The sequence below is a fragment of the Drosophila busckii genome, unplaced genomic scaffold (genome assembly GCF_011750605.1).
Source record: "Drosophila busckii strain San Diego stock center, stock number 13000-0081.31 unplaced genomic scaffold, ASM1175060v1 chrUn_01, whole genome shotgun sequence".
In the NCBI taxonomy this organism is placed as follows: Eukaryota; Metazoa; Arthropoda; class Insecta; order Diptera; family Drosophilidae; genus Drosophila; species Drosophila busckii.
This window is the reverse complement of record NW_022872717.1, coordinates 358816-373634: the sequence shown is the minus strand read 5'-3', so window position 1 is coordinate 373634 and position 14819 is coordinate 358816. Positions and strand designations below refer to the sequence as shown.

The window sequence follows — 14819 nt, the reverse complement described above, 5'->3', positions numbered from 1 at the left end:
TTTGTGGCTGCACGTTCTCCCCTGACATTTATTTTTATACACTTTGTTATTTAAAAAATGGGAAAGTATCTTGAAATTATGCAAATACTGTATATTAAATCAAGTGGACAAATTAAAGTTGGGCGTTACCAACTTTTATATACACTTTGATTAGAGCATCGCAGCAAACAGACGAATGCACTCACAAACACATACATACATACAAAACAGCTAACCCGTCACAGCTCGTATTCGCTGTTGCGTCAGCAGTTAGGCCGCCGCATGCGTCGGCAGCGACGTTCGTTTGGCTCGTCAGCAAGCGCACCCCGCTGTCTATATTGAAAATTGAAATGTGAATAATTCCTATTAGTTATTTGAAATGTTCTGAAATTTTCGGCATCGGTCGAAATGACTAGACGTTTGTGTGATTTATTTCGAATTTAGTTATTAATTAAATACTTTTTAATGGCTTAAAAATCGTTTTTTTTTTTTTTTGATTTCGAGGACGAGAGCTCCCTCGGTTTGAGTATAGGAGGAACTACATACAAATTTGGTTGATCTAGCTCTTATAGTTGCTGAGAAACAGTTGCTCAAACATTCAGACAGACGGATGTTATAGTACAATAATTGCCGTACTGGTTCAACACTTGATAATTATATTAAAAAAAAAAAAATAAAAAAAAAAATAATAATTAATATTGCAAATCCCACTATTCTATACATATAATAAATTTATTCTGGCTGACATCTGTCATCTGACGGTGAGAACGAAATTCTCACCAAAACTCTATACAAAATAGGAAATTCGGGAAAACTGCAATTTAATATTCAAAAAATATCGAAGATAAAAAATGTGGGAAAACAGCCACAATAAAAAATTGGCTTTTGGCAAGAGATAAAAATCTACAATTTTTAATAAAAAAAATCGTCATTCTGGAGTGTGTATCAATTGTTATAAATAAATCGAAAAGTTCAAAATTGATCAAAAATGAATGAAAAACTAAAACTATGAAGATGCACGCGTAAATCTAAATGCATTTTCTACGAAATTGAACTAGCTTGCTAGATCTGTAATATCATATCTTATATCTAACAATATGAAATTTTCGCTATATATTTCGTAAAATATTTTAAGTGCTTTGCCATCTAATATTTGGAAAATCCACTGGAAAAATTAGAAAATCTGAAGCTCACACCAAATTCAAATTGGCTTGCTGTGTGTTTCCTTGAAGTATTTTTGCATTCATGTATTTGTTGTATGTAGTATGTATGCATGTGAATTTAGTTTGTATACATGTGACGAATCTCTCAATATCTTGACGAATAATCGTCAATAATCATTCATTATGAGCGATGAATCATAAACACCGCTTTTTGCGTCGCTCTTGTGTGAACACACAAAAGCGATGAAAATAGAACGCGTTCTATTTTCGTGGATTTTAACCATTATTCTGCTCGAGCCATGAACGCGGTGTAGAAGAAAACAACGTCGCTTTTGACAGATCGTCTAAGGGTATCTTAATGCTTTTGGGGCATTTTTTTTTTTTCTTTTCAGTTTTCTAATTTATTCAGATGTGTAATTTGTTCTTAAATTAGTTTGCTATTACCTATGTGGCAACTTTACCTAATTATATTTGCTAAATTATACTAAACTATACTATAATACTAATAATAATATAATACTATAATAGGATATGAGAATGGCCTAGGTTATAAACCTAGTTGACAGGTCTTGGGGGTGTTGACTTTTAAGTCGTCTACGACCCACGTAGTATGTGAGACGTTGTGCAAGTGCATTGGGGTGCAGGGCCATATAATAATTTTTGGCCTGTAGTTGCAGCATGTCTCCAACCATTGGAACCTGTAGGTCTCTTTCTATGTCCCTGGTCCGCAAGTACCATGGTGCATTACACATTTTTCTCAGTATCTTGCTTTGCGCAACCCGAATCTTATTCAAGTGCGTTTTCGCCGCGATACCATACACTTGTATTCCGTATCTCCAGATTGGGCAGAGTATTGCCTTGTAGATTGCCACTTTGTTGTCCAGTGATAGCTTGTTTCTTGGCGATAGTAGCCACGACATCTTGGCAGCTTTCGTCATCACTGCTTTTTGGACCATTGTCGTGTGCCGACCGAAGCTGAGGCGTCTATCAAGGATCACACTCAGGTACTTGTAGTGCGACTCGTGACTGAGTTCTGATCCAAGCATTGTAATGCCTGGGCAGGACCCCACTCTTGTTGCGAATGTCATATTGGCACACTTACTAAGGTTGATGCCAATGTTCAAGTTGCTGGCCCATATTTCGAAGCGACGCACAGTGTCTACAGCGTGTGTAGAGCCTGCGTTGCAGTGCCCAGGGATTCACTCCTAGTGAGGACAGCAGTATCGTCAGCGTATGTCGCAACTAAGACGTCGCGGCAATCGACCAGTTGAGCTGCTCGTGGCGAATGGATAAACAATTACTTAAAATTATATACCATGTAAAATGAAAAACAACGCAATAGACAAAAGAAACTTTATCATGTCGTGATGGAAACATATCTGTCGTGATGGATAACATTCTCAAAAATACATATAGTGATTTCTTTAGTTTTTCTTTTCAAAATATGACCGCACTTTTTATAAATATGATTAGTTTCTTAATAATAGTATGTTTTTGTTGTTATAAACATTACAAACAATGTTAAGGAATGTTAAAATTTATGGAAGTAGAAAGGCATGCGTTACTTTTGGTAGATAGCCCAATTTTTTAAAATGTGTTCTATTAACGTGTTAAACTTATTTTCATTATTAAGGAAAACTTCTTCAAAGACGTATTTATATAAATAAAATTTAGAAACGCAAAGAAAATCAGCAACTTGTCATATACCTAAATTTGATACGTTTTTTATAATACATAACTTTGAAGTTTCTGATTGTCAGACAAATGCTACTGAATGCAAGTAGTAGTAATTTGATCAGTGATCAGAAGTACCTGCTGAATCTCTTACCATTCTTGGCAGATAATTTAAAATTTTCATCTCTTGTAGATTTTGAAGACTAGTTTAATTGAGTAGAAAAGACATCACATGGACGACATGTGCCAGTTATAAAGTAGTGACATCTTCCGGTTGTTGAGATCTTCTTCTAGTATTTTGATGATTTTACATTTTCTGATACATTTGGATTTTTCTATTTTACAACTATCTAACTTAATTTTATTGCTTAATGCTTTTGTCAGTTATCGTGGGCTTAAACATTTTATCTCCTTCCGTTGTTGCAAGCTATAGCCGAACTGAAAATTCAGTTTTTCGAATTTTTTAGCGGGATTTCTAACTCTGAGCATGCATGAATAAATATTTGCTGAAAAACCAAGGAGACATAATACGCAGTATTTTGAAACAACAAAATGAGTTTAAAATATAAATGTTAATGTGATCTAACCACGGCAGTCTAACAGTCATAAGAGATTTTGTAAAAATAAAAATAAAATAGTAAAATAGCATAAATAGCATAAAGTAAAGAAAAATGGATGAATTGAAGGTTAAGACAGATTTGGGGACCATTGTGGTGCCATTGTCTTACATATTGAGCTTTGGTCTTTTAAATGGCATGGAACCCTTGAAAAATGCCAGGTGAACCGGCACAATGCGTGCGGTAAAGGGAGTAATATTTCCAAGCCCTGGCAGTGATAGTATTGCGGTATTGAATTTGAGCGGGGGCTTGATAATGATGACCGATTTACAAAGCCGTTTAGTTTTTAACGCTAGTGTTTTGTAATTATTATATATATGAATTAGATATTCCTTATGGGTATAATGTTTAGTTGCTGTTCGCAAGAAAGTTTCATGTTATTAATTAAGTTGATGATACATTGATGATCAAAACGTACGAGATGAAATTCCTTTGGTATTTTTTTCCTGGGTTTGACTGAGAGCTCTGCTTGAGGATTAGAAGTGGCTGTTAACTACCACGATTTTAGAACGATCGGGTAAATAACGCTACAGCGAAAACGTGCTGTGACGCGTTGGTTTTTTGTGTGTCTGTGTTTGTGAGACTTACAATGTGAGTGCATGCGAGTGTTTGCGCGAAAAAGGGGTAGAAAAAAATCACATGGTTTGAAATAGGAAAACAGAAGGAATTTGAAATAAAAGGGTACTAATTTTATAGCCTAATAGGATAGAGGAAGCACATGCAAAAGAGATGGCATAGGATCTGTTATCGAATCTTTTATACGAGCATGCTCCTGTCAGAAGCTAAATGTTATTCTATACCTACCTTCGCCTATAATTAAAGCAATTTAACCATATCTATCTAACGTTTATATTTAAATATATAATATACAATACAAACATATGCATATGCTTTATTGGGATGTACATACAGGTCGTATTTACATATGTTTTACACATATTTTGTACAATAGTTATGAAATATTTGCATTTAGTGTAACTCACTAAACGAGCTTAAGCTCTTATTTGTTTAAGATTTTATATTATGTACATATATGCATATACATACATATGCGGGTAAAATTAAGTTAATGGGTCTTAAAAATAGTTTTACACCTATTCATACTAACTAAATAGCGTACATAGACAAATTGAGTCTTTGGAATTTCTCTTCTAAATAATCTGCACGTTTGTGGTATGGGGCTTTTCAATTAGAGTATGATGTGCCTCATTATCCTTTTCTGAAAGTTTTACTATTGTGGCGTGGTCCGCTTTTAAATAAAAGTGCGAAATATCAGAATGCTGACTTTGGTCTGAATCAAATTTCTTACGACGCTCGCGCAGAAAATGCAGGCGAACATAGTTCATCGGCAGGAGGACACATTCGGCGCCAGTACCTTCCGCATCAATAAAAACACCTCGCACTAGGATTGAATTGGAGCACTTAAGCGCGGCGAGTAGCAGGAATGGAATAATGTGGGTTATCCAAAAGCTCAGAATGCGGTCATCTTAAAAGAGGAAGATAAATTAAAATTAATTTTTATCATACATAATAATATAATAATATTTGTTTACCTGGATACAGGTATACATCAAGCAGATTCCAAATACCTCGCCATGCGTTAACAGCTCCGAAAAAAATCATCAGATAGTAAATATCGCAAATAATTAGCTTAAAGAAGCCACTAATCCGACGACACACATAGCGCATCAAGGGTTGTATTATGATTGTCACAAATACTGTTAGGTAGCCAATTAACTAAAAAATAATGAAGAAAATTAACAAGATGATATAGATATATACATAGATCAGTAGATATTTACCAGTGAGCCCCATGATGACTTCGCCTTGTCCCGCGGGAATAACGTCAGATCAAAGATTCCCCAAACTCCTCGCCAGGCAATTACAACTAGGCTTCCAATAACAAATACCGAAAAAAGAGTGTCCAACACATATAGACCCGGTTGATTGAATCCCTAATAAAGCAAATAAAATCCCAATGTATAGGGTTTGTGGATTCCATCACAAATAACGTCAGGCGATTGGAAATGTTTTGTTTTGGAAACTCCGCTATCGGAGTAGGTAACCGCGGAGCTTGACATTTTTAAAATAAAAATGCATGAACGAATTAAGCGCTCTTTTTCGATTTCCGGGAACGAGGAGAGTAAATGAAAAATATATATAAAAGGGTACTCCTTCGGAAATGAGAGCACCTAAATACCAAATTTGCTCGTTCTTATACAAACGGATGAACAGACACTCATGAGAAAAAAAGATACTCTTTTCCATATTGTATTAAAAGTGAGTGGAGTGAGTATCTCAGAAAATGCAAGCGCATAAAGTACTCGCAGCAAATGTATGTATGTGTTTTGCCTATCGCTAGCATTTCAATAAGTGTGAGTGATACTGTTGTCATTCTCTTTTCTAATTTAAATCAAACTCCAAAACTGAACTAAAAGCACTGACAAGCTTTTACAGATTATCTATTCAGTCTCAGGTCCAGCACTGAGCAGTGCCAACTAATGTTGATAATAATATATTTACGACTTCTTTCAAAATACCACTCCCAGGAAAAATTAACAGTATTTTGTCATTTGTTACACTGGTGAGTAGTAGTACCGACTTCATTTGATGCAACAAATCCCAAAATCTGAAAAAAACTTACTTACCATCATGCCTACGGTTATAAGCAAAGCAGTTGTGCCAAGTATTAAGTTTAAAAATAATGTGTTCTCTGTTCGTAAAAACTTATATGTCATGACTTACCGATATTTTAAACATTGTATCCACCTCAAAGTAGTCTGACTTATGATCCATGGTAACAGTGTAGGGTGCGGCTCCAAGATTGCGAAGAGTTCGAGTACCCAACAGAAAAAGCAGAGCGATTGTAGTGACTACAGAAATGATAGCCAGAGAGTCAACGCTTGTTAGCCAGTCACAGATCAGCCATGATCCCCTCCACATGTTGACACAAACAATGCCAAATACAGCAGTGTAAAGACGCGAGATGGCATAGTATGTTAGCCGCCGTTTGTCTGGGTGTATGTGATCTTTGAAGAGACTCTGTGTAATAGTGAAGAAAAAGTGACCAAGGCCGCCTATGGCTAACGAGGTCGCCGCAGATAATGGTAGATTGCTCGGAAAGAGAATAACTCCCATTAGCTCCCAAGTGCCCCGCCAATATGCTATCACGCAGGGTGCAACGATCAGGCAGGATATTAGCACGTCCAACAGCTCCAACAACACCTCATGTACGTTCCTGCGAGGTTCGTCTGGCATTCGCGGACTGCAACTGTGCGCATTATGTGCATGGTTGTGACATGTGTGTCGATGCGAATGAGGTTGTGGCTGGGATTGGCAATGCTGCTCTGTCCCCAGCATTGGGACATGACAATGTGGTTTAACGGGCGTCGGAGACGCTGACGTGCATTTTTTCGTAGACAGCATTTAGAGTGTACGGCCCTTTCTAGACCGTCTTCCTCAAATGCGTAATTGATTTAATTTTTTGCTAATTTGCGTAGCGGATTTCGCTTATTTATAGTGAGTACCTGGTCACTTCAACCTACACCTAAGCTAAAGGTGAACGTGAAACGTAACGTAGTTGGGATCTTGAACGTGACCGAGAGTCTCTCCTCAACTGTTCAGCTGCGCTTCGTAAATGATTTTGCTTGGGGCGCGGACTTTGCGAATCACAAATGCTGGCATTGTGTTTATTGCCTTATCTTACTCTCAGTCTCCGTTGACGCCCTTAGACTTTATGTAATGCACCTCCACTAATCACAGCATCTTTGTAGTATTTCATTGATAAAAACCGGGGCGCTGATAATAAGTATTTTGTAGTTAGTAGTTAACTAACTTACAGCCAGACCAGCTTTTGTCTATATGCTGTTGTCGCTTGTCCCTATTATATAAAGTCAAAACATAAGCGTGAAAAGCACGGGGATTGAAGACGGTCACCAGATTTTTGTTGCCTGAAAATGCAAAGAAAAATGTCTTATTAAATGATGCCAAAATTGCGTTAATCATTTGTATTATAAACATAACTTTAGCTAACCTCATGCTCAAGCTTTGCACATATTTTATTAAATACTAGTAATTCTGCATGCACATATACTTATGTATGAATATTATTTATAATTTCCATATTTCCAAATTTCAGTCGCATTGTCGAAGTATTTGCATTTGTATGAAATATTCTTGGGGCTTAGATCAAAATAGATATGATAAATGGATAGCTTAATTTATACTGTTTATTTTCTCTCGATCGGATAAAAAACACAGTAGTTACATAGTCAAAATTAAAACTGGTAAAACAATGTAATCATTGGGTGGCCAAGTGGATCTAAAGCACATTTATGCAAATAACATCTTCGGTTCAATACCTGGAAGAGTCCTGGGTTATGGGCTATTCTTTTGCTGTAATCATAATACTTTCAAAGTAAAAAAAAATTTTTCAAAGGCATTAAAAAAAAAATATTTATTTTGAAAATTCATTTTTTTAAGGTCTTTTTGAAGTTATTTTTTAAAAAACTAAAAATTGATTAAAAATTAAACGTTCAATTTGTCAACAGATTTTATAGGAAATTCAGACGAGGACGCAGATTTGATTCCGGGTTTCGCAATATCGCCTCTTAAGATAACGAATAAATCAGTAGCAACAAAGATACACATGATTTTGTTGGTTGATTATCATCTGATAATAATTATCAATTAATTATTGAACTACTTAAGTAGGTAATCCTGAGATCTGAGTTTATTTGCTAATGACTATAAAGTCGTACCCGTGACTCTGTTTTTAAAAATAGTATATTTTCTACTCAGAATAAATATACATTTGTAAGTCTGTTGCTTAAAAATAAAATGTTATATATTTGGTTAGTGCCACTAATTAGGCGAATCCCCTAAAACGATAAAGTACATGAGAGATGAATTGAAATGATTGAAGCTTAATGCAGGATGTTTCTAATTTGCTACTTAGATATTGTGGCGTATGTGCAATAATTAAAAAGTGCTCGACCTCGAGTGGATTGGTCTCTGTGTTGTATTCTAGGGCTGATAATGTCATTTGGATTTTTAAAGGTCTAGATGGTGAACAACCCTAGAGATGCTTCTGCATAAAATAGACAAAAAAGTAAAAATAATGTCAAAAGCGATCTAGGTATGTATGAATGTAAATAATTCTGTCGAGCTTGGGTCAAGCGCATTCGCATTTAAATAAAAGTGGTGAGTTCGTTTGCTAAATGGAAACCCCGCCGTGAAAGTCATTAAAGCAGAGTCTCAGCAACCACTGGTCTGCCCAGCAAGACTTCCTCGTAAAAGTATAGGGGTCGATCGTTAGTTCATGATACTGACTATACGAATAGAAATAGATGGACGCATTAAAGTTGGGCGCAACTTACTTTTATATACACTTTGACTATCGCAGCAAATATACGCAAGCACTCACAATAAAGATAAATAAAAAAAGCGATTTGGTAACACTACTTCTAATATTACTTATAAAAATGTCAAAATGGAGACAAATTTATATTAGTATTATAATTGTGAAGATTGACTTTGTAGAACATACCCCATACAATTTTATATTTGTATATATATTCCAAGTTCAAACATACAAAACATACAGTTTTATCTATATTAAGCCATTGTACAATTCTAGTTGACTTGCAGATTTATTAATTTGCATGATGCATTCGTCAATGTAGAACACTGTAAAATATACTTGCGAATGAGAAGAGTAAGTTATTCTAGAAAATTGTAAAGAACAGATATACCCCAATATAAACAATATATATAATATACATAATATATTAAGTAAAATATAAAATATAATAACAAAAATTACAAATAACAATAACAAAAAAAACGAAAAAAAAATATAATAAATAATACAAAATTTATATAAATCTAATATAAAGAAAGCCATATATAGATAAAAACATACCAATATAAAAGAGAGTAATGCATACCAGAATATAATAAAGTTATATATGCAATGAAGCAAATATGGATAATATAAAAGATAGAACCTAAGAGAGAGAGTAATAAAAAAAAATAACTATAGACTATTTAAGGGAGATGAGCATATTAAAATTATAAACATTTATATTTAAGCACCAATAAAGTAAAAAAAATTAAACGATATAAAATGTACAACTACAAAAATATCATGTAATAAGTATCTAATCGAATAATTACTGCCCAAAGAATTATTTCATCACATTGTATAGTTTTATAACCGACAAGAGAGATGAAGGATTCTAGAGTACAATTGTGATTTAGAGCATATGAAACAGAGGCGATAATAAGCATAATTCATGAGGCCTTATAATATATAAAGCGCTTATTTATTAATTAATATTAACTATGATTAGTAAATAAAGTTAAAACAAAATAAGATTAGTGGAAGCAATACTTAAAATATTATAGACATAAGACACATGTATATCGACCTTGGAGAATTGAAACACCATTAACCTGATCAATGCAGACATACACAATAATTACATATTGAGCATATTCTACTATATATTAAACTAATCATAATTAATCATAATGGACATCATATAAGACCGCATTCAGAGATTTATGCCACTCATATAATAAATTAATCAAATAATATATAAATTATATATAGTAGATTGATATTATATCTCTTTAACATTACAATAATAATATAAATAACTTTAATTAACTTATCAAGAAATTGAACTAAGAATCACGAAATAATAATTACTAAATCTAATATCCACTTATGGATATATAAAATAAGTTATTAGTAAATGAATTGAGTAATTATGACATTTCGTATCGGAAATATGACACAAACTATTTTATTATTTAATAACCTAATAATGTAGTAACTATATTTTCAAAATGATTGCTAATACAAAGTAAGTATGAACGCTAGATAATACAATAATCATAAATAGACAAAATAAATAATCACTAACTGACAGAGACTCACTCATGGCATAATCAAGGAAAAATTACGTACATATAATGAATAAAATTCCCAAAAATCAAACAAAGAAAACTTTAGCCTAAAGGCTACACATAAATATGAGCAATATTCATAGTATAGTAAACGGAGAAAAGTAATGTACATAAAGTAATAATATACAAAGACAGAAAGCATTTTATAACTCGTTTGAGAAAATATAAGCACAGCAGCTATCGCAGTGGCACCGCAGCATATCTTATAAGGTATATGACGTAAACATGCACAGAAGACGAAGATAAGAATGATGACAATGAGAGACTGAGGAATATACCAGCTTTTATATTAATATAAAATTTATCAATTAAATATTTTATTTATAGTAATTTTAATATAATACAAAATTATGTAGATGCACCAGAGAATGTACACAAATATAAATTTTGTAAAGGTTTTAAAAATAAAATAAAGCACCATAAAATAACACGTAGAAATATAATAAAAACAAATTACAATTGAACTATAAGGATAACAGTAAAAAATAAAACTTATTTAGTTTATGATATATATATAAAATTATTTAAGAGCAATAACAAATATAAAACATAAATAAATCAAGAACGACAGTATTTTGAGTTCAACAGCAAATTTATTGTAATAATTAAAAAAGAGCAAGGATCGCAGTGCCAACCAAGAGAGAAATGAAAGGAACCAGAATCCCGATTCATTCTAGAACGAACGAACAGCTTAAACTGAGGTCAGAAAGAAGATTAATAAATGCCGAATAGCTTATATACAAAAGACATTCGGCAGCTAAACTAAATAACATTATCAGGAAACGAGACTATAAGCCGCAACACGAACACAATTATAATTTGTGATATATGTATAAAGTAAAATATGCGATACCATCAAGAAGAGGACAGTAAATCAGAGAAAGATAGATAGAGAGAGAGAATAAGAGAGAAAAGATATAGAGTGAGAAAAAAACCACAATTTTTTTAGTTTTAAAAACAATATATTAAATCAATATATGCACGCATAATATGAACCTACCGAGAATAATTAATCGCAGCAGACTATTTATGCATATACAAGAAACTCACAGCTATACGCACACTCGTAAGCACGAAGAGCTGAAAATCCGAGAAATACCAGAGCAACACATTTAGAGAGTCAAGTCCAATCGACAAATAGAGACAGCGATAAGCGAACTGCGAGAATGCGAATTAATACAGATATATAGAAACTAAAGTAAGAGGTACGTAATCGAGTTATAAAGTCGCCACATCCATGAACCCATGACAATCCCCCATAATGGAGACTTAAATTACACATATTCGTGTATACACATGCTATCGATATAGATCGAACTTATACACAAAAATTGCGCATAATGTAACAAAAAGATCTTTTATGTATATAGAATGAGTTAGAAATAACACTATAATAGTTATGTACCATATTTAATGTATGCAAGAAATCAAATATTGTAAAAAACATTATAACTGCAATGTACATACAATGAGCAATAAAACTAGTCAGCCAAACATTAAGAAAAAACTCAACACCGAATGTAGGTATATTAAGCCAACATCCATCATGATACCCATTATCAAAAAGCTCCAATAAACATAGACAATATGGCGAAGACATAAGCATTTTGATTTACTTACGCATTATAAGAGCATTTCAACTTAAGCGAGAGCGATAAATAAAGAGAACAATTATTAACAACAATCCTTATACCCTAACATCTTGAAAAAGCACTAAATATAATAGATAATACAAATATTAGAGAACTATCTATAATATATAAAAGTTAGATATCTTCTATATATCCAAAATTATATCAGAATTATATGAGAAGGAGCAATACTGAAAGTGATAAGAAAGCGAGAGCAACAATATTAACAATAGGAGAATACAAAATACAATATAAAATATATAATAATTAGTAAAAAAATGATATAGGGTATAAAAGACACAAAATTTCCAATAAATACAGAAAATAATAAGAAAAAAAATCATATAGCATAAAACAGAGAGTAATTACATTTGCACGCTTTTAGTTCCTTACGAAGCACGACCGATATATGTATATTGATAATGCGGCACTTTATCAAACTGAACTGATGTGTGTGCAAATAAGGGCAAGCCAATCATTTAACTAGCTGTTTATCGTGAAATTATATTTAATAGCATCTTAGAGCATCATAATGATTAATAAATAAAATTTTTAATGTAACTAAAAACAAGAACACATTAAAGTAGGGCGCAGTCAAATAGAAAATTTAATTTTCTAAATAATAGAAGTATATACAAATTTAATCTAGCTCTCATAGTCTTGTTGATATATATATATATATATATATATATATATGTATATATTTATGGAGTATTCGATGCCTCTTACATATGTACATGCATATGCACAAATGCACTATTTTCCATTTTTTTTTTAATGCGAAAGAATATAAACTATTAAGCAAGAGACATAAAATATCAAATTGATTGCGCTTGGCAATAATTAGAATTCAGTGAAAACCAAATAAATTATAAATATTTTTCACTGAGAACTTCATACTCAAACATTCTACTACTTATTGCGTTTTAAAAACCAACTTTCCACTCAAAATACGTTAATTAATGCGTGAATTGCTAATGCTTAACTTAATTTATTATTACGATTGTTGCAAATATATTTTATATTATATGAGCAAACTTTCTGCTTAATACACACTTTAGGCTCCCAGATTAAATGGGGACTATGACTATAGATGGCACATCTTTTACTCACAAATAAATTTATAAACTCACAATTTGTCAATATTTAAAAGATTGCAAGGCAGCCTCACATTTTTATATTTGTATCATTGTTTTGCAAATTAAACTTTCCGTACTGACCTAACCTAACTAAACATAATTTACTGAAACAGAATTTGAATAACGCATTCAAATATTCAACTGATTTTGCTTGTGGTTTAAAACCTAAGGGGCTTAGTTATAGTTACTTAAGCCAATTAAAAACAAGTTTATTGGCAGCTTTTTGGAATAAATTATATAAATATTTCTTTTGTGATCAGTAATATAAAGATAAGTTATTCACTGTTGATATATGCAGTTGAATACCGCTCGCACACATATCGACTACGATTAGTCATCATTATCACCTGTTGATATGGTATAATGACAAATGATACTCAGATCAAAATTTTTGGTTTTAATAATGTTCTTATAAGTGCTTACAAGAGCTAACTGATGACTTTTTCGCATTGTAGCTGGGCAAATATAGAGACCATTAATTCAACTAGACATAGATAGTATATATTTTAATCAGGGTTCTAAAAACCCGAACGATTTGTTCTTATCGATTGGTTGCCGTTAGGTATGTTGCTATACGATTATGTGTCACGAATAAAAGGTTATCTCTGGCTTTTCAATGATTATATACCCCAACAATCTGAGACCGTTTAATCAAGTTTCTTTATACATACATACTTATGTATATTACAGTGAAGTAAAGCAAAGCATTACTTTGCCAATGACACTATTGAAAAGGTTGTGTTTGTATCAAAAGCTCTTTTACGCTAAATCTTGAATACAGATACACAATTTTCTCGCAAGTGGTGCCTTTTTATGTACTTTACTGAATAATTTCGCCTAGTTTAAAAAAACAAATTCAAACTTACTTCGATATCTTAGTTCTTATTAAACTGTATATTAAATACCACATCGACCAAATTTAAACAAGGAGATCATAAACTATTATTTTATCCTTAAATCCACCAATAGGAACTATATTATCAAGTTCATTATATTTATTATAAATTAAATCAGTACGACAGTGTTTTTTTTGTTGTGTTAAATTTACTTTTCAAAGCGTTAAGCAATGGTCTATAATGGTATTTCAAGTGCGTAATGGGGTCTTTATTAGACCTAGTGCGAAGAACGCTGCATTTAATGTTACAATATATATATTTAAATTTAAACATGTTAATAGTCTAAAACGTTACCTTTAAAAATTCAAAACTAAGTGATCATTTTTGAAATTACAGAAATATTTCATTTAGTAAATTATTGAAATTAAACGTTTATTCCAAACTTCCATTTGACAGATATTTTTGTATACCTTTCAAATAATAACTTTACATCAAAATCGCAAAATAAAAAGAGTCTAAAACATAGGTTTGATTACATGAACTATTTTTATATTTCGAGAGATTAAACTCATTACATATACGATTAGGAAATATAGACTTAAGCCTATGTATTTGAACTAAATCATACAGCAAATTTACACATACATATATATGTCGATTAGTAAATATGCTTTCTAATTCGGTATAGTATATAGATATTTTTGGTAAGTTCGGACGTCTAGTGTCATAGCGGTAGTTCCCAAATAATAGTGCTTCATTTAACATATTTCCCTTTAATATTTAATTATAGTAAAAATAATATTTC

The 14819-nt window shown here is 32.2% G+C and overlaps 1 protein-coding gene across 1 annotated transcript; it reads right to left on the bottom strand.

Moving 5' to 3' along the window:
* Window positions 1-4318: 4318 nt before the first annotated feature.
* Window positions 4319-7387, bottom strand: LOC108594239. The gene is made up of 4 exons (XM_033294697.1): window positions 6179-7387; window positions 5236-5388; window positions 4987-5170; window positions 4319-4919 (listed from the first exon to the last, which is right to left on the bottom strand). Exons 1-4 carry the CDS (start codon window positions 6857-6859, stop codon window positions 4585-4587), a joined length of 1353 nt encoding a protein of 450 aa, XP_033150588.1. The 5' UTR covers window positions 6860-7387; the 3' UTR covers window positions 4319-4584.
* Between the last annotated feature and the right edge of the window lie 7432 nt (window positions 7388-14819).

Excerpts from the sequence above, each read along its gene's own strand:
- LOC108594239 (XM_033294697.1), bottom strand. The coding sequence starts at position 6,859 with ATGCTGTCTACGAAAAAATGCACGTCAGCGTCTCCGACGCCCGTTAAA. Across the intron at positions 5,389-6,178 it reads ATACAATGTTTAAAATATCG|GGATTCAATCAACCGGGTCT; the intron begins GTAAGTCATGAC and ends TTGCTTTATTAG. Across the intron at positions 5,171-5,235 it reads AGTCATCATGGGGCTCACTG|TTAATTGGCTACCTAACAGT; the intron begins GTAAATATCTAC and ends ATTATTTTTTAG.